The sequence below is a fragment of the Pogona vitticeps genome, chromosome 6, assembly GCF_051106095.1.
Source record: "Pogona vitticeps strain Pit_001003342236 chromosome 6, PviZW2.1, whole genome shotgun sequence".
Lineage (NCBI taxonomy): Eukaryota > Metazoa > Chordata > Lepidosauria > Squamata > Agamidae > Pogona > Pogona vitticeps.
In genome coordinates this window covers 20677145-20696641 of record NC_135788.1, presented here as the reverse complement: position 1 = coordinate 20696641, position 19497 = coordinate 20677145, and the positions used below count along the sequence as shown (strand labels likewise).

General features: G+C 43.3%; 1 protein-coding gene across 1 annotated transcript in view; it reads left to right on the top strand.

The window, feature by feature from the left end:
- The first annotated feature begins 9180 nt into the window (after positions 1-9180).
- Positions 9181-19497, top strand: part of PLXDC2 (plexin domain containing 2) — a 262609-nt gene continuing 252292 nt past the window's right edge. Inside the window, exon 1 of the mRNA XM_020801961.3 lies at positions 9181-10566. Within this exon, the coding sequence (XP_020657620.2) occupies positions 10455-10566 (112 nt within the window). The 5' untranslated portion in view covers positions 9181-10454. The remainder of the gene's footprint in view (positions 10567-19497) is intronic.

Here is a 19497-nt window from a genome sequence, read left to right as displayed (position 1 = left end):
TGCCACACTGAGGAAGGGCAGGAAAACATCAACAAGAAGCCGGGCCTTTTCAGCTGTGGCACCCACCCTCTGGCATTGACTCCCAGTCAAGTTGCATCTAGCCCCTTCCTTGACTACCTTGAAGAGGCTGCTGTTTAGAGATGCATGTAATAGGAACCTCATATGATTTTTTTTTCACCATTGCCTGCCTTTATGAAACAATGAGCTTTCTTGGGTTTTTTTCCACATATGCTTATCATGGCATTCTATTGTTTTTAGTTATTGTGGTGTTTTTTGTTTGTTTCCCTGTTTAGTTTGTAAACTGCCCAGAATAGGACACTTCACTGAGAACGTATATATTTATAAACAAACAAGCATGATTGGGTGGTGGGCCTTTGTAATGTCACAGTGGCAGGTCAGGAAAAGGCAAGGAAGGGGTCAGAACTGTTTGTGGGCCAACTGATTTTGAAAATGCAATAAATGGGCCCAGGATCTGTGTGACACCCAGAAAACCAGGAAATATCAGTGCCAAAGGCAAAAAAAAGAACCAGGTGGAAAGATGTGACTTGCAGGTTCAGAAGTTATCACTATCCCTGCTAGTCTTACCTGACACAAATAGGAGTTTTTTCCTAGACTCTCTCCCATTGGTCTCAGAACTTGTGCATCAAGGAGCCTCATGAGTCACAGAACTGTTGCTCCCCTCTTTCTCTCTCTCTTGCTCCAAATGTTACAGTGGGCTAACTGCACGCATCTGCCCTTGCTCCTGGCTTTTTGGTATGCTGATGTTGTGTACACACATACTAATATATTTATGCAGAGCCAGTGAGTCAATGTGTCACCAGGGCCTGCCAGCAGATGGGTGTGGTTGCCTATGCTTTAAAGCTACTTCACCCGCAAATAAAACTTTCTTCTCCTCTAGGGCACTTGCTCTGAATTTTATTGTCCTGCCTTACATAGACAGACAAGGGTGCCTTGAGACCTGGCAATCTCACTTCTATCAATCTAGCTTCTGTCTTTGGTCAAATGCATAATAAAGCATAAGAAGCTTTGTTCTTTTTTAAAATGTTATGCCTATGCAGGACTCTTGTTCTGAGAGTGAGGGAACGTATGCAGTTGTTCTCTGGCAATATGCCTTTCATGCTGGAATGAAATAAAATCCTTTGACATCCTTGGGAGGAGTCTTAATTCTTGTAATAGGCTTTGAACTCACTCTTGAACTCACAACGAGACTGATTTAATATCAAATAACCCTAATCTTGCACTGTGTCCATAAAGCTTTTGCAATTCGCATTTCCTTCATCTTCTTATCCTCAATGTGAGGTAGATGGATAATTATCCCAGCAGGTGTTCTTCAAACATATCAATCCAATTACCTCCCACTTTAAGAATTTCACTTTTGAAAAGACAAATCTGCTAATGTCGCATTAACGGACCAAACAGACTTTGGAAGCATAACAGCTGCCTTCTCCTCCCCGATCTGCTAGCAAGAACAGTCAAAATTACATGAAGGAACTGAAAGCTTTGAGGAATCCCAAGCCACTTAGTAATTTCCTTCCTTGTTAATGAAAAGGGGGAGCAAATCACTCTATGATCTCTTTTACCCTGATAGAGCCGCAGTTAAGATATGCATCTAAATAAACAATGGAGAAACAGGTTAATGTTTTTAGGAGTCACTTTCTTCAAAGCCATGTGAAACCACCGATAAAATGGGGAAGACAGTGAGTGGACCTCTAAGTTGTTGGCATTATTGCAAGTAATCGGGTAATTGTTTCTGGCAGTGTGGTTGATGATACCTAGGAGCAAAGGAAGGCACATGAGGCAAGGGAAAGGATAAGGAATCTTATCTCCGAGGCTTTCCAGATGTTAGCTAACCAGCTTCAATATGCATGTTCAGTAGTTGGGAACAACGGCAGTTGTAGACCAGCATCATCTGGATGGCCAAATGTCAGTGTAAATAATCTGGAGAGTTTATGTCATTAAAATATTACCAGAATCCCATTATCCCCTAAAGCTGTGGTTCCCAACCTTGGGACCCCAGACATTATTGGACTGAAATTTCCAAAAGTCATCACCACTGACTGTGCTGGCAAAGGTTTCCGGGAGTTGCAGTCCAATAACATCTGGGGACCCAAGGTCAGGAACCACTGCTCTAAAATGCTAACAGAGATCATGTGGATATCATCTTAAGCAAGTTTTGTATCCCGCCAAAAATTATATTTAAGAAAATCACTGCCAAAAATCAGCAGTGCAACCCACCTCCAAATGTCAATGGCACAGCAGTTTACTCGTTTTATTGAAATAAGATCCACTTAAATACATTTTTTAATGTTAACTGTTGGTGGAACCTTTTGCCAAAACAGTAAGAAATCAATCTTAGTCACTCTAATTGGCAATTAGGAAATCTTCAGCTGTAGCAGTACTTTTACATTTTATGCTTCCATGTTGCCTAGTAGAAAACAATCTGTGGATTTCCTGCTTTCTAGACTCATTGGAAACTGGGATGAGCACCACGCCTTAGAGTTGAACATGACTGGACTAATGTCAAAGGGAACCTTTACTTAGACTCAATGATTACGGGGCTGTTTGCTCTAACTCCCTCTTTCCAATCACTTATCAAAGTAAGTACCAGTAAAATATAACTTTTTTAAAAAAAAGATTGGAAGTTGTTCTTTTATTATTTCATTGTTGTTGTTTTTTAAATTTCACAGTCAGTTCACTGTTCCATTGTAATTTTGTTTAAGGAAAATATTTTTTAAATGATTTTTTTAAAAATGGATATAAATAGTAGTCTCTTTGGACAGGCTTCTTCCATCTAGCTCCCCTTCCCAAATAGGTTTGGGCTGTTGACAAATCTGAAAAAGAGACTGCTCTCTTTTTAAATAAACCTATAGGGTTTATTAGTTATAACTAATATTTCTTGCTTTTTAAAGGTTTTTTTCTGTGTTGTCTGCTAATCATCTTTTATCTCAGCCTGATTCCGATGTTTGATACCGGTGGGTACTGAGCATATCAAGGGGGTATCAAGAATATAAAATCATAGAATAATTTAGTTGCATGGGGCCTATAAAGTCATTGAGTCCAACCCACTGCTCATTGCAGGAAAACAAATCAAAGCAGATCTGACAGATGGTTGTCCAATATGAAAGTGAGCTCCGCTTTCTGGACAGATACATGTCATCTACCCCCTGACCCTGGCAATGTGTGATCCGCTTTCATCTGAGGGGGGGGGGTCCTATGGATGCACAAATGGCTCTTCCCTTGAGAGTTCCCAGCTGTGAAGAGAGCTCTGTATCAGTATACCTGTACTTGAAGAGGCCCTTTTACCATTTATCTTCATTACATGTCATCTGGGTGGAAGCATGTTTCTTTGCAGTTAAAAGCTTTGCTCAATCTTGATGCCATAGAATTCCTAAATATGACTCCTACGCTTTTTAAATTATGACCAGCCAAATATTTTCCATATGTTGTTAGACTGCAATGGCCATCAACCCTAGCCAGCACAGCCAGTGTTGAGAACTGTGGTCAGACAGCATGAGGATCACATTCTATCCAACTCTTGTTATATACTGGTGATGCTCGCATGCAACAAAGCAGCAGAATTCTTTGGGAGAGTGGGTGAATAATCACAGATCTTTCTTCTGTGATTTCTTTGTAGTGGCATCTAATCCTGGCAAGCTAAACTTTTTCTCCCCTTTACAATAAGCCAGAAATATTAACCTGGAAAAGGCCATGGGTCTGGCTGGTTGAGGAGAGGCAAGCCACATTGCTATGTTCAGGCATCATGATGAACAAACCACAAAGAGAAGTTTTATATATTTTTTTTCAGCCAGTATTGGTTGCAACAGGAGGGACTGAGCACTGTGTGCTGGCACATAATTTTGTTCACCCTGGTTAATTCTGATAGTAGATCGCTTACAAACCTATTGTGTCTTTCTTATTTTGACTATCGTTAAGCCAGTTTGTTCAGCCTAAATAACAAGTGGGGTACAGTATAAATGTTTTATAACTATAGATTTTCGCTATTTGAGGACTCTACATGGCTGGATGTGTACTCAAGTCCATTGTATTGGAGCTGTATCAAGATTATATGGAAATCCAAATGTATAAACAAAAATCCATCTTTCATTTCACCCAAAACAGTATGCAAACAGAGGCTAACAGAGATAAGAATTTCTGTTTGTAAGAAGGCCAAAGCATGAAAGGGTAAGACAATTAATTATAAAACTGATGCAACTTTATAAAATTCACTTCCATGAAATCTGATTTGCTGCTTATCCTTCTGGATTAATGTGTGACTGCATTTAGCAGCTATGTTTGAAGTACTGTAGCCCCATTTATATAATTACAATTTGAAAACTGAATGATCTTGCTAATTACCAAGGCTAATACAGTATTCTTAAAAGCACATCAGCAAATAAAATGCCATAGTACCACTTTTCAACAGCAAACTATATTACTGCTAGCACATTTGGGCTGTGTATTACATTCTATGTGTATCCCTGCTGGATTCTCTAACCACGTGAACAGATCAGGACTAGGTACTGGCAAATGAGAACCAACCCCAGGAAGTGCCAACCACAGAAAAATGTGGAAGTTCTCCTTAGCATATAAGGCAATCTATGTGGGCAAAATTGGTGGTGTCCATAATGGTCTACATTTATGATGGAAGAAATAAATAATCAGATTGGTACACCTTAGGAAGCTTCCTTATTTTCAAGAGGCTATTGAAGGCTCATCTCTTTTGAGATTTGAGATGCCTTTGGTGACAGCCTCTTTTAAGTTTATTAGCCCCTGTATTGCTGCTCAGATTTGCTGCACCATCTGGGCTTAACACCTGGTTTATTTTAGTTTGTTGTTGTCTGGTTTTATACTGAGCTTGACTGTGCCATTTCATTGTTTCTTAAATGTACATCACCCAGAATAGTGCTATGCACTTATGGGGTGGTATATAAATGCAATAAACAAACAAGCAAGCAAGCAAACCAACCAACCAAACAACCCCACCTTTGAGTTGTAAATTATGGGTACAACAGTGTCAGGCCCCTATTTGCCATATGCTTGGTCATATGCCCCAGCACCTTGCCAATTAACCACAAATAGTCACAGCAAGGTATTCAATCCCTATATGATTACGACAGGATTCCAGTCATGAATGATTATTGCATATTTATTTATTTATTTATTTTATTTCTATCCCGCCTATCTGGTCGTACTAGACCACTCTATGCGGCTTACAACAAACAACAACAACATAATTTTAAAACATTACAATTTAAGAAAGATAGAAATTAAAAAGATATAGAGAGAAAATCGTCAGGAGTTTTCTGTTGGAAAGGCCCGCTTATACAACAGCGTTTTTAGTTGTTTCTTGAACATGCCCAGCGAGGGAGCCGCGCGAATCTCAGGAGGTAAGTTGTTCCAGAGGCAACATGTATTAGAAAGCTAGTGTCACTGTAGTGTTGTACTGGGACTTGGGAGATCCAAGCTCAAGTTCTTACTAAGCCATGAAACGTCATGGGTAGCCTGAAGCCAGACCTGTAACTAGCAATGTTGGTATCTGTGGTAAGCAGCAGCATCTCCCATCTACTCTATCCTGAAGCATGGCCGTCCTTCCACCAACAAATAGGAGGGAAATGTGGTGAACTTCCACTATAAATAAGCATAGAATAATGGAGTGGAAAGGGACCTATAGTCCTATTGAGTTCAACCTCTACTCAATCTAGGAATCTACATTAAAGTATACAGTCATGGCCAAAAATATTGGCACCCTGGCAATTCTGTCAGAAAATGAAATCCTCCTCTTAGAAAATTGTTGCAGTTGCAAATGTTTTGGTACTCACATGTTAATTTCATGTTAACAGAGAAGAAAAGTCATATCTGATACAATTCCACACAGGAACCCAAAAATGCACTGGCCAAAGTTACTGGCACCCTTAACTTAATATTTGGTAGCACCCCATTTGGAAAAATAACTGAAATCAACCACTTCCTGTAACCATGAATGAATTTCTTACACCTCTCTACTAGAATTTTGGACCACTCTTCTTTTTGCACACTGCCCCAGGGCCTTCATCTCTCCACAGGTGTTCTATGGGATTCAGATCTGGACTCATTGCTGGCCATTTCAGAATTTCCAGAACTTCGTCTGCAACCATTTCTGAGTGCTTTCTGAAGTGTGTTTTGGGTCATTGTCCTGGTGGAAGACCCATGACCTCTGGTGGAGACACAGCTTTCTGACACTGGCCACTACGTTGTGCCCCAAAATTCTTTGGTAATCATTAGATTTCATACCATTCACACAGTCAAGGCATCCAGTGTCAAAAGCAGCAAAGCAACCCTAAAACATCTTTGAACCTCCACCATGTTTAACTGTAGGGACTGTGTACTTTTCATTGAATGCCTAATTTTTTTTCTGTAAACAGTGCCATGATGTCCTTGACTAAAAAGCTCTACTTTTTTTTTCCCATCTGTCCACAGTACGTTCTCCCAGAAGAATTGTGGTTTTGTCACATAGGTTTTGGCATACTCGAGTCTTGCTTTTTTATGCCTTTGTGTCAGCAGTGTTCTCCTGGGTCTCCTTCCATAGTGTCCCTTTTCATTCAGATGGCGATGGATAGTGCGAGCTGACACTGTTGTACCCTGTATCTGCAGATCAGCTTGAATTTGTTGGGAAGTTAATCTGGGTTCTGTATCCACCATTCAAACAACCATTTGTTGTAATTTTTTTAGTAATTTTGCTCTTCCATCCACATCCAGGGAGGTTAGCTACAGTGCCATGGGCTGTAAACCTCTTGATGATATTGCACAGAGTGGACACAGGAACATTAAGATCTCTGAAGATGGATTTGTAGCCTTGAGATTGTTGATGTTTTTCCACATTTTTTCTCTCAAATCCACAGACAACTCTCTACACTTCATTCTTTTCTCTATGCTCAGTATCACATGCAACACAAAGGTTGAGTCAACTTTTCTCCATCTTAACTGGTTGCAAGTGTGATTACTATGTATTGCCCACACCTCTTACTTGTGACAAGTGTTTCTAAATACAAATTAAAGGAGCATCACATGCTTGAAAAGAAAGTATTTCTTACGAATTAGATAGGGTGCCAATCATTCTGGCCAGTGCATTTTTGGGTTTCAGTGCAGGATTGTGTAAGATTTGATTTTTTTCCCCTTCTTTTTTGTGTTGTTCTTTAAACACCCTTGGAACCCAGTAGGTGAGAAGCAGGCAAGACTGAGCCCCTAGTAAAAAGTGGGAATCTATACACCCATGCACCCACCCAGGCATTCACTTCCTCATACTCACTCACTCACAGGGACATGGTGGCGCTGCGGGATAAACCACAGACGTCTGTGTTGTAGGGTCAGAAGACCAGCAGTCATAAGATTGAATCCACGCGACGGAGTGAGCTCCCGTCGCTTTGTCCCAGCTCCTCGCCAACCTAGCAGTTCAAAAGCATGTAAATGCAAGTAAATAGGTACCACCTCAGTGGGAAGGTAAAACAGCGTTCCCTAGTCATGCTGGCCAGGTGACAATGGAAACTGTCTTCAGACACGCGCTGGCTCTACGTCTTGAAAAACGGGATAAGTCGAACATGACTGGACTGAAAATGTCACGGGGAACCTTTTACTCACTCTCACACTCGAGCCAGCCATTCATTCAAGGACAGGTTCACCTCCATGTCACTCATTTGCACTACAACATAGCTGAGGAGCACCAACAACTGCCCCTCCCCACTAGACTGGCTGCCTAAGTGGAGTTTTTGAAAGGATTTGTTGTACCTTATTGCTTTGAATGTCTTTTTGTTTACCCTTTTTTAGTATGGTGTTCATTTGATTCTTTTTTTTTTTTTTTTTGCATTTGTGTTGTTAGCTTTAAATACTGTCTTTTAATGATGTAAGCTGCCTTGGGTCCTTTTAAAGGAGAAAGGTCGGGTAAAAATATTTTTAAATAAATAAATAAGGAAGTTAGTAAGTCTTCCTAGCTGCAGTTACTTCCTTCTGGACCCAGTTTGAAATGCGGGCAGTTGACTTATTGAGGCAAGCAAGCATGGGCCTGCTGAGGTAGCTGAAACCTGAGGTGAGCTAGCTCTTAATTTGCCTTAAGACACCAGCCTTGAGTGGCTGAGTCATTCAAATTATACCTCAGGTCTGGAGAAAAATTCACAGTGAGAAAGTTTGAAGGGAGAGCTGCAAGCTTTCGAACCTACAATTTTGTTCGCTTGCTTACTATTTATTTAAATTATTTAAAGTATTTTACCCCACCTTTCTCCTTAAAAGGGCACAAGGGGGCTTCCAACATGAAAAAGACCATTTTTAAAAAGCTAAAAACAGCAAGTATACAATTTTTTTTTTAATGAAGTGATACACTGATGCCTACTGTTGTTGCTTTAGTCACCTGCGTGGTCCCACCCAGGTAGTAAAAACAAATTTGGTCAGGTTGGCCGACCAGGGCCTGCGAACGTTTGTTTCCTCATCTAGCCATTGCTGATCCCGCTTTCTAATGACTTTATTGTTTAAATCACTCTACTGGTGAAAGCTAAGGGAAAAAATGAAGTGTAAAACAAATGCGTCCAAATTAATTTTCTCTTTTTCAGGCTTCGGATGAGGGCAGCACGGACAAGCACGAGACTGGGGTTTCCCGGGGTCACGGCTGCTCCTCAAAAGACTTCTTAAAACGTCTTCTGAGCACCGCTTGAACCTCAGAAATCCGGTTTAAATACCATTCTCGTCCCCCCCCCCTCCTCTCCCCCTCCCCCTCCTCTCCCCATTTCCAATCCGCGTCGCTGGCGCTCTTTTATTCGCCCCGAGGGCTCCGTTTCCAAAGCCCTCCACACCCGGGCGCGTGTATGTTTGTTTTGCGGGAGACAGGCCGGCACCTTCGGGGCAACCCGCCTTCCCTCACCCGGCCTGGGCGGCCACAGCCGGAGCCTCTGTCCTTCCCTGTCCCTCCACCCCACCCGGCGGTGGAAAAGGGAGAGCGAGTGAGACACATGCGATCAATCTGCCTGTGGCGGGAGGACAATAAGAGAGAGGAAGCTGTAAAAAGGGAACCGAGTTGCCCTGAGGCGCTGCTCGGCTCGCGGCCCCCGCCCCCGCTTCTAGCTGTGAGGAGGAGGAAAGCGCGGGGTGCTACCTGCGCCCTCTTTTTTCCCCCCTTTCACCCCCTTCTGGCCTGCCTTGCCCGGTCGCTCTTCCTCCAGGGAAGGGCAGCGGCTGGGACAGCTGGCTTCCGGCCGAGGAAGGTGGGAGAAGGAGGGGGAGGTTGGCTCTTGCCGTGCCTGGATCCTGGCAAAACCTACATTTCTGAAGTGAGAAGGGGAAAGCAAGGAGGTGGAGGCGGCGCCCGCGCCGGGAGTGCCTCGGCCGCTTCCTCGCCCCCCACCCCACCCCTCCACCACCGGCACCCCAACTATTTCTCATCCAGAATCCCTCAAGGCGTCGCTTTCGCCCTCCTTGAGCAGCTCGGCAGAGAACGAGCAAGCGGGCCGGCATCTCCCGATGGCTTCTTGCAAGTTCCCTCTCCGGGTGTGCCGGTGAACGGCTTCTCTTCCTCGGCTTTGTTTTTCGAATTGGGAGGGAGGGGAAGTGGCTGAAGGGCTCTCGCTCTCTCCTCCGCCGCCCCCCTTTTTTTCTTTCCTTTATTAAAGACTCAGTTGCAGCCTGATCGCCTTAAGGCCACTCGGAAGAACGGGGACCGGTGCTTTGGGGAGAAACCCCCCCATCCCATCCCATGTTTACACAGGGAAGGTAGAGGCGCAGAGGAGCTTTGCTTTGTCCCTTGAGAGCACTCGATCGGCCTCTCGGATTTCTCCTTCTACCGAGCCGCGCCGCCGGAAGACCGCGAATTGATGAATTGTGGGCTGGAAGAACCCACGTCCAGCGCTCTTCCACTCCGGGAGGCGCATTTTTGTTGTGTTACTTCAGCCGCGTTGCGAAAAAAGGGAACGACCCCCCCTTCCTCTTCCTCGAAGCCCCCCCCTCCTGCTGGCGTTGAGATCCGATCAGGATAAGCAAACACAGGGTGCGAGGGGGGAAAAAAACCTCTCCCTCTTCCCCAGTCCTTTTTTTTTCCACCCGCTCCTTCGCAGTTTAGGATAGTTTGGGCACTTCGCGGCCGAATCGGAGATTTCGCGTGTTCACACACGCCTGCAAAGACACACACATCCTCTTCCCCGCCACCCCTCCTTGTTATGTTGTTGGCTTGAGCTCCCCGTTTTGGCCACGCGGACTGGAAAAAGAAGGCGTTCGGGGCTGTGTGGATACGCAGGCGCCTGGTCTGCTCCCGGATTCAGTAAAAAAATCGGATCGTATTCGGAATAATAATAAAAAAGAGTGACTCTCCCCGCCTTAGTCGGGATTTAAAGAAGTGCGCGGGGGAGGGAAGGCGAGGAGCCTCGCTGAGCGCATCTGCCTCGTCGCCCAAAGCCGTGCCCAGAGGGAAAAGCCGGAGGAAGACCGAGCCGGGAGGCGCTATGGCGAAGCTTTGGGGAGCCCCGGTCACGGTGGCCGGAGTGGTGTTACTTTTGCAGTGTTTGGCTGACCGGGTGCAGCTCCTCGGAGCCTTGAAGCCGAAGTCGAATCACGGTAAGACGGGATGGTGTGGAGAGCTGGGGTGGGTGGGTGGAGAGAGCGCTGCCAGAGCCGGAGATGCTGCTGGGGAAAGAGGAGTTCAGTCGCCTGGGCGGCAAACTTGAGGTTTAGATAAGATGCTCTGAAAGGAAGACTTTGCTCCGGTCCTACTTTCGGTGGATTGGGATCTAGGGTTGCGGAGCCGAGACGGATTAGAGGTGTTGGGAGTGAAGAAGGAACCCCGCCTCAAGGCAAGAACTTGTTCACTGGACAACCACAGTTCAGTGCTTGGCGATTGCTCTTTAGAGCGCGTGCAAAGTTCCTTCGCCTTGCCTTTAGGCAACCCCAAGCATGGATGGCTAAAAGGTTGAGAGTCGTTTGCAGTGAAGAGAGGTTTCTGCCTCCGGGCAGGGTCTTGAGGAGAGAACCCGCTTCCCCTAGTGCGAGAGCTCCTTTAACGCCCAGGGATTACTTTGTGCATGTGCAGAGTTTTCTTTGCTCTAAGGCATGGGCGCCACAGCCCATGCTGGCATGTGCAGCTATAGTTAGGAAGAAAAACTCCCTGGGACAAATGTTAGGAAGTTCATGCATAATTGAGCCATGACACAGTTGGACTAGTTGGCTGGGTCAACTTGGCCGGCATTGTGTTCTTTCCACACCCTGCCGGGTGGCATGGCAGGTGTGCTTGGGCCTTTTGGATTAGTTCTCTGTCCTTGCTTGTTGAATTGTAAAGGCACCTCGTGTGTGGAGGCGTCAGGCTCGCTGCTTTTCTCTGTTTCTGGCACACACACTCATGCCTGGATAATGGAGTTGAATAATCCCATGGGGCATACTGTGTAGCTCAGAGATGGGCTTGTATTTGGAGAAGCCCGCCCTTAAGCAGAGGATGCTTGGGTAATCGTTAGAGCACTTTCCATTCATCTCCATGTGATTCTCATGCTTGACTTCCCTTGAGAATCAATTTGTTAGGTTCTTCCCATCAAAGAACTGTTTGCTTTGCCTTTTAATAGCGATGAAGCTTGGTGTAGTTTCTGCCATCTTTCTGGGAAAAAAAAGATGGAAAATAAGGACCTGTTGAATTTCTGTCTGCCTCAACACCATACAGTCAGAGAGGAATGTAGCATCTTATGATAATAGAACTGTGAAGCTGGAAGGGATCCTATGGATCTTCGAGTCCAGCCTCTGTCAAGGAGGCAGAGTGGGGAATTGAACGCCCAACCTCTGGCTTGAGACCTAAGCCACTCAGCTATCTTGAGAGGAATACAACTTTAGTTGAAACAGGTGAACAATATAGTCTGCAGTGCCTGCCCACAAGACACATGGAACTGCCTCACTCTGAAAACGTAACCGTTCGTCAAACTAACCCAGTGCTATTAATTGTGAATATAAGCCATTCTCTAGGGTTCCAGGCAGGATTCTCTTCCAGCCTTAAACGGGGACAGTGGCATTTGAACCTGGGACTTCTGGCTTCCAAAGCATGTGCTCTGCCACTGAGCTGCAGCCCTTCTTTTCCTTAGATATCTCTCTGCATCCCCCATCCCCCCAACATCAGCAGAAAGAGCCTTGCTATTTTCAGCCTTTATCAAGCAAACAGTAGGATTTGTCCTTTGAACAACTGGTTGCTAACATTTATTTTTTTGGCAAGGGTCCTGTTGCATCTAATATAAAGTTAACATTGAAGAACAAAGTTTTTCTTGCCATGGGTGCAAGACCACAAAGGCAGCCTTTATGCGATCTTTGCTATGGCTGGTTGGATTGCTTAATGAGTTATGGAAGTTATCTGGCTGCAGAACCAGAGGTTGGGAGTTCGATTCCCCTCTGTGCTTCCTAGCAGAGCCTGCCTGGAGCAAGCTGCACTGTCCCACCGTGCACCCAGAAGGAAGGGAGCGGCAGACTGAGCACTCTCTACCTAGAAAACCTTGAAAAGAATGGCCATATCGACTTGATGACACACAATTACAGTATTATTATTCTTTGCTGCACAGCTGCTTGAAGGTGCAAGAGGAAAGGGGCAATTTTACCAGGGGTAAAATTGTCTATCCTACTTGCATCCAAAGATTAGAATGTGAAATGTCAACTTTTGTGTGTCTACAGAATGATGGGAGTGGTTCAGTTTCATTCTGGCACTTCCTCATTTCTCCGCCTACTAAAAAGTAGAGATACCTCTTCTTTTGGACAATGCCAACTGTCTTTGACTTTCTCCATCAGTGCCTAAACAAAAGGGGGGCTCTATTTTTCCCCTCCCTCCCTTATGCCTTTTTTTAAATTAGCTGCCAGTCTCTTCTTTCCTGTCATTCTATATGTGAGAAGATGGTTCATTAGGAAAGATATAACTAGTACCTGTGTCCTCCATCCAGCTTCCTGTTCTAAAGAGGCTGCAAACAACCATTTTGTTCACTTGTGTAAATATACAGTATGGTGGGATTTTATTTCCAAAGGAATGAGCCAGGATTACACATTCTTTTCTGCTTGAATGCCATTGTTTCATGTCCTTTCATTGCCTGCCCTTTAGATGGAAGTAGGTAAGGAAATGAGGCATAGGACGGTCTACAATAAGCTAGATAAAAGGGTAACTGGGCTCTTAGGGTTTGTTTAGAATAATGTGCATGGTATTTTCCCTTCTCTGCTGTATTAAGGATATTTATGTTCTGGCAATATCCTATGCTTGTTTATTCAGAAGCAAGTCCTGTTGTGGCTTAGTGTCAAATGGATAGGATTGCAAGCAGTTGTACATTGCAGCAAAAACAAGGAAGACACTTGTAGCATCTTAGAGGCTAAATTTTTATAATGGTTTAACTTTTTGTAACTAGGGGTCATTTTATAAGATGTTATTTTAAGATGCCATATGGATATCCATCCCTGATGTGTTTGCATAAACAGGTAAATCAAAGAAAAAGTATATATGGTAAAAGCAAAGGGCTATGCAATTGAAGACATATAGAAGGCCAGTGACATTCCTATACACAGTTCAACAATATGCAAGAGGGAACAATACAATAATCTTGTATCTCCATGAAGGCCAAAATGAACAGAATTGAATTTGCTGGGATAGTGTAGTTCGATCATTTTGAAAAGTTTTTTTTTAAAAGGGGGGCAGTGAAACATAGTAACTTTTCTTCCTGTTGCCATTTGTAAAGTTGTATTTGTAAACTTTTTTTCTTTTGAAGTTGATCTGTCCAACAGCTAATTGTTGATAGTTGACAACACATATTCAGTAGGAGGATGAATAGGTTTATGAACCACTGATATCATTAGTCCTCTACATTGTGTGACATGTTAACATCTAGATCTGAGTACTTTATTGAACTTATATATGACCTATTATGCAACTCTTATTCTATCTTGTACTGACAATACTTCCTTTCATATCTGTGATTTTGAATTTAAACTCATTATTTCATGGATCCATTGTCTTGCTATATGCGTATTTTCAAACATGAATAAAAAACTTAAGAGTGCACACAAAGTCTCACTCATTTACACTTTACGAATACATTTTAAATAACTGTGCACAGTGAAGATATTTTTATACTGTATATGTTTTTGGTTGTTACCACTCTGTAGGAGTCCTGATCATGGAGAGTTAAAAAAAACCAATCTTTTAATCTGATTGCAAGTACAGAACAGGGATTAAAGTAGATTATGGTACATTCTATTTTCCAGTCTTCCTGTATATGTGCAAACTGTCTTAAGGAAAAATAGTTTTTTTTTTGCTGTTTCTTGGTGTTTGCCTTCTCCAAGGTAATATTTGCTTAAAGACATTTTGCTAAGGGATCAGAAGACAGTCTTGAAGGTATGCGATGCCAGGACACTATTAACACTAAGCAGGTCTTGACTGGGTGGAAGATTATGAAAGAGTCCTGTGGGTTCTACTCTGAGTTTGTAAGATGAAAAGTAGAGTCGTGTGTCAGAATTAACAAGAGCAGATCAGCAATGGTATAGGATGCTTAGGGACCTGTCTGGAATAGGAACAGAGAATGATGACCTCCCAGATACTTTGTGACCTTTTTGGTATAGGAGCACAGAACCGTGCCCTTCCAGATATTTTGGGGCTCTAACTTCCCTATTTCCTAATCATTATGCATTAAGCGCTTTTCTTAGTTTTCTTTTGAACAATACGATGGATATCATAGTTTGGTATGTTTTATATTTCTGCTGGTTTCTAATTATATTATGAGCCACTCTATGTCCCAGTTCATGGAGAAATATAGATTATAAATCACATTTTGAAAATATTTTACCATTAGCTGTCTTGGTTAAGTTTGATGGGAAATGCATTCCAACACCATCTGGACAGGCATAGTTTTCCACTCATTGTAACAGAACCTTCTCTGGGGTTTTCATGTGAATGCTAGGGATGGCTTAGATAATATGATACTGTCTTAAGTTAATAGGATATTGTCTAATACTACTATGCAGCTTTGATGCAATGGATATATTGTGCATTTGGGTGGTGAACATTCTTTATTTTCTGACCTCATTACAAGTTCATCTCGGCGAGGGCAAGTGTGTGTCTGTGTGTGTGTGTCTGTGTGTGTGTGTGTGTGTGTGTGTGTGTGTGTGTGTGTGTGTGTGTGTGAGAGAGAGAGAGAGAGAGAGAGAGAGAGAGAGAGAAAATAGAGGCTCTGGAACCCACTTGATATACAGTAGGTTGGAGAAGAATGGCGTAGAGCAATGAGCTGGGAGAGGTCACCCAGTAAGTTCATTAGTTCTGCTACAATTTGAATCCATCTCTCCTAGGTACAAATGTCTTGTCATTGGTGGCTTTTATTGAAATATATTGGGCTGCATTCCCTATGTCCTTCCAAGCATAGGTATGGTTTCTTAAGAGAAACTGAGTGGCAGTAGTGAGGAAACAACCTTGTTTTTGTTTAGTCGTTTAGTCGTGTCCGACTCTTCGTGACCCCATGGACCAGAGCACGCCATGCCCTCCTGTCTTCTACTGCCTCCCGGAGTTGTGTCAGGTTCATGTTGGTTGCTTCGCAGACACTGTCCAGCCATCTCATCCTCGGTCGTCCCCTTCTCCTCTTGCCATCACACCTTCCTAACATCAAGGTTTTTTCCAAGGACTCTTTTCTTCTCATGAGATGGCCAAAGTACTGGAGCCTCAGCTTCAGGATCTGTCCTTCAAGTGAGCATTCAGGGTTGATTTCCTTTAGAACTGATAGGTTTGTTCTCCTTGCAGTCCAGGGGATTCTCAAGAGCCTCCTCCAGCACCACAATTCAAAGGCATCAATTCTTCGGCGGTCTGCTTTCTTTATGGTCCAGCTCTCACTTCCATACATCACGACAGGAAAAACCATAGCTTTGACTATTCGGACTTTTGTTGGCAAGGTGATGTCTCTGCTTTTCAAGATGCTGTCAAGATTTGTCATCGCTTTCCTCCCAAGAAGAAGGCGCCTTTTAATTTCAGGGCTGCTGTCTCCATCTGCAGTGATCATGGAGCCCAGGAAGATAAAATTTGACACTGCCTCCATATCTTCCCCTTCTATTTCCCAGGAGGTGATGGGGCCAGTGGCCATGATCTTAGTTTTTTTGATGTTGAGTTTCAGACCGTTTTTTGCACTCTCCTCTTTCACTCTCATTACAAGGTTCTTTAATTCCTCCTCACTTTCTGCCATCAGAGTGGTATCATCTGCATATCGGAGGTTGTTGATATTTCTTCCGACAATCTTAATTCCGGCTTGGGTTTCTTCCAGTCCAGCCTTCCGCATGATGTATTCTGCATATAAGTTAAATAAGCTGGGGGACAATATACAGCCTTGCCGTATTCCTTTCCCAATTTTGAACCACTCAGTTGTTCCATGACCAGTTCTAACTGTTGCTTCCTGTCCCACATATAGGTTTCTCAGGAGACAGATAAAGTGGTCAGGCACTCCCATTTCTTTAAGAACTTGCCATAGTTTGCTGTGGTCCACACAGTCAAAGGCTGTCGCATAGTCAATGAAGCAGAAGTAGATATTTTTCTGGAACTCTCTGGCTTTCTCCATAATCCAGCGCAAGTTAGCAATTTGGTCTCGAGTTCCTCTGCCTCTTCGGAATCCAGCTTGTACTTCTGGGAGTTCTCGGTCCACATACTGCTGAAGCCTACCTTGCAGGATTTTGAGCATAACCTTGCTAGCGTGCGAAATGAGTGCAATTGTACGGTAGTTGGAGCATTCTTTGGCACTGCCTTTCTTTGGGATTGGGATGTAGACTGATCTTTTCCAATCCTCTGGCCACTGTTGAGTTTTCCAAACTTGCTGGCATATTGAATGTAGCACCTTAACAGCATCATCTTTCAAGATTTTAAATAGTTCAACTGGAATGCCATCACCTCCACTGGCCTTGTTGTTAGCCAGGTTTTCTAAGGCCCACTTGACTTCGCTCTCCAGGATGTCTGGCTCAAGGTAAGCAACTACATTGTCTGGGTTGTCCGGGATATCCAAATCTTTCTGATATAATTCCTCTGTGTATTCTTGCCACCTCGTCTTGACGTCTTCTGCTTCTGTTAGGTCCTTCCCATTTTTGTCTTTTATCATGTTCATCTTTGCGCAAAATGTTCCTCTAATATGTCCAATTTTCCTGAACAGATCTCTGGTCTTTCCTTTTCTGTCATCTTCCTCTATTTCTTTGCATTGTTCATTTAAGAAGGCCCTCTTGTCTCTCCTTGCTATTCTTTGGAAGTCTGCATTCAAGTTTCTGTAACTTTCCCTGTCTCCCTTGCATTTTGCTTCCCTTCTCCTCTCTGCTATTTCTAAGGCCTCGTTGGACAGCCACTTTGCTTTCTTGCATTTCCTTTTCTTTGGGATGGTTTTCGTTGCTGCCTCCTGGACAATGTTACGAGCCTCTATCCAAAGTTCTTCAGGCACTCTGTCCACCAAATCTAGTTCCTTAAATCTGTTCTTTACTTCCACTGTGTATTCATAAGGGATTTGGTTTAGATTATACCTGAGTGGCCCAGTGGTTTTTCCTAATCTCTTCAGTCTAAGCTTGAATTTTGCTATGAGAAGCTGATGATCAGAACCGCAGTCAGCTCCAGGTCTTGTTTTTGCTGACTGTATAGAGCTTCTCCATCTTTGGCTGCAGAGAATATAATCAATCTGATTTCGATATTGCCCATCTGGTGATTTCCATGTATAGAGTCGCCTCTTGTGTTGTTGGAAAAGAGTGTTTGTGATGACCAGCTTATTCTCTTGACAAAACTCTATTAGCCTTTGTCCTGCTTCGTTCTGAACTCCAAGGCCAAACTTCCCTGTTGTTCCTTTTATCTCTTGGCTCCCTACTTTAGCATTCCAGTCCCCTAGAATGAGAAGAACATCTTTCTTTGGTGTCAGTTCTAGAAGGTGTTGTAAATCTTCATAGAATTGTTCAATTTCAGTCTCCTCAGCAATGCTGGTTGGTGCATAAACTTGGATTATTGTGATGTTGAATGGTCTGCCTTGGATTCGTATTGACATCATTCTATCATTTTTGAGATTGTATCCCATTACAGCTTTTCCCACTCTTTTGTTGACTATGAGGGCTACTCCATTCCTTCTACGGGATTCTTGCCCACAATAGTAGATATGATAATCATCTGAGCTGAATTCGCCCATTCCTGTCCATTTTAGTTCACTGATGCCCAGGATGTCGATGTTTATTCTTGCCATCTCCTGTTTGACCACCTCCAGCTTCCCAACGTTCATAGATCTTACATTCCAGGTTCCTATGCAGTATTCTTCTTTGCAGCATTGGATTTTCCTTTCACTTCCAGGCACGTCCACAGCTGAGCGTCCTTTCGGCTTTGGCCCAACCACTTCATTAGCTCTGGAGCTACTTGTACTTGTCCTCCACTCTTCCTCAGTAGCATGTTGGACGCCTTCCGACCTGAGGGGCCCATCTTCCAGCGTCATATCTTTTAGCCTTTTGTTTCTGATCATGGGGCGTTCTTGGCAAAGATACTGGAGTGGCTTGCCATTTCCTACTCCAGGTGGATTGCGTTTAGTCGGAACTCTCCACTATGTCCTGTCCGTCTTGGGTGTCCCTGCACGGCATAGCCCATAGCTTCTCTGAGTTACTCAAGCCCCTTCGCCACGACAAGGCAGCAATCCATGAAGGAGCAGGTATGGTTTCTTAAGAGAAACTGAGTGGCAGTAGTGAGGAAACAACCTTATGACCTGGCAGATCTTTCCTTGATCAAGCTGGCAAGTATTCTGTAAGGTCTTGGACACAGAGAGACTTGTTTTGCAAGCTGCTGTCCTTTTAAATGGAGATGGCAGGAAACGAGGCTGAGGCTGATAACAACAACAACAACAACAGTAATAATAATAGTAGTAATAGTAGTAATAGTAATAGTAATAGTAATAGTAATAGTAATAGTAATAGTAATAATAATAATAATAATAATAATAATAATAATAATAATAATAATAATAATAATAATAATAATAATAATAATAATAATAATAATAATAATAATAATAATAATAATAATAATAATAATAATAATAATAATAATAGCATGCTATCAAGTCAATTCTGACTGATGGCAACCCTTTCCAGGGTTTTCTAGGTAGAGGATATATAGAAAGGGTTTACCATTCCCCTCTTCTGGAGCCACTTCAGGACTGTGCAGGTTGTCCAAGGCTATACAGGTTGGCTCTATTCCGAGATGGCACAGTAGGGAACTGGAGTTTGTAGAGCTATAGCTTGTCTGCAGCCAGATACAGGTTCTACTCTTGAGCTGCGGTCCCTCCCCAGTAACTTCACACTGATTAAGAATTGTTGTTGTTGTTTAGTCATTTAGTTGTGACCGACTCTTCGTGACCCCATGGACCAGAGCACGCCAGGCCCTCCTGTCATCCACTTGCTCCCGGAGTTGGGCCAACTGGTTTACTATTCCTACTGTTTCAGATGGCTATCAATACTAAGTTGTATCTGAAGTCAATGGGGCATAAGTAGCAACTTAGTCTAAAATGAAAACTA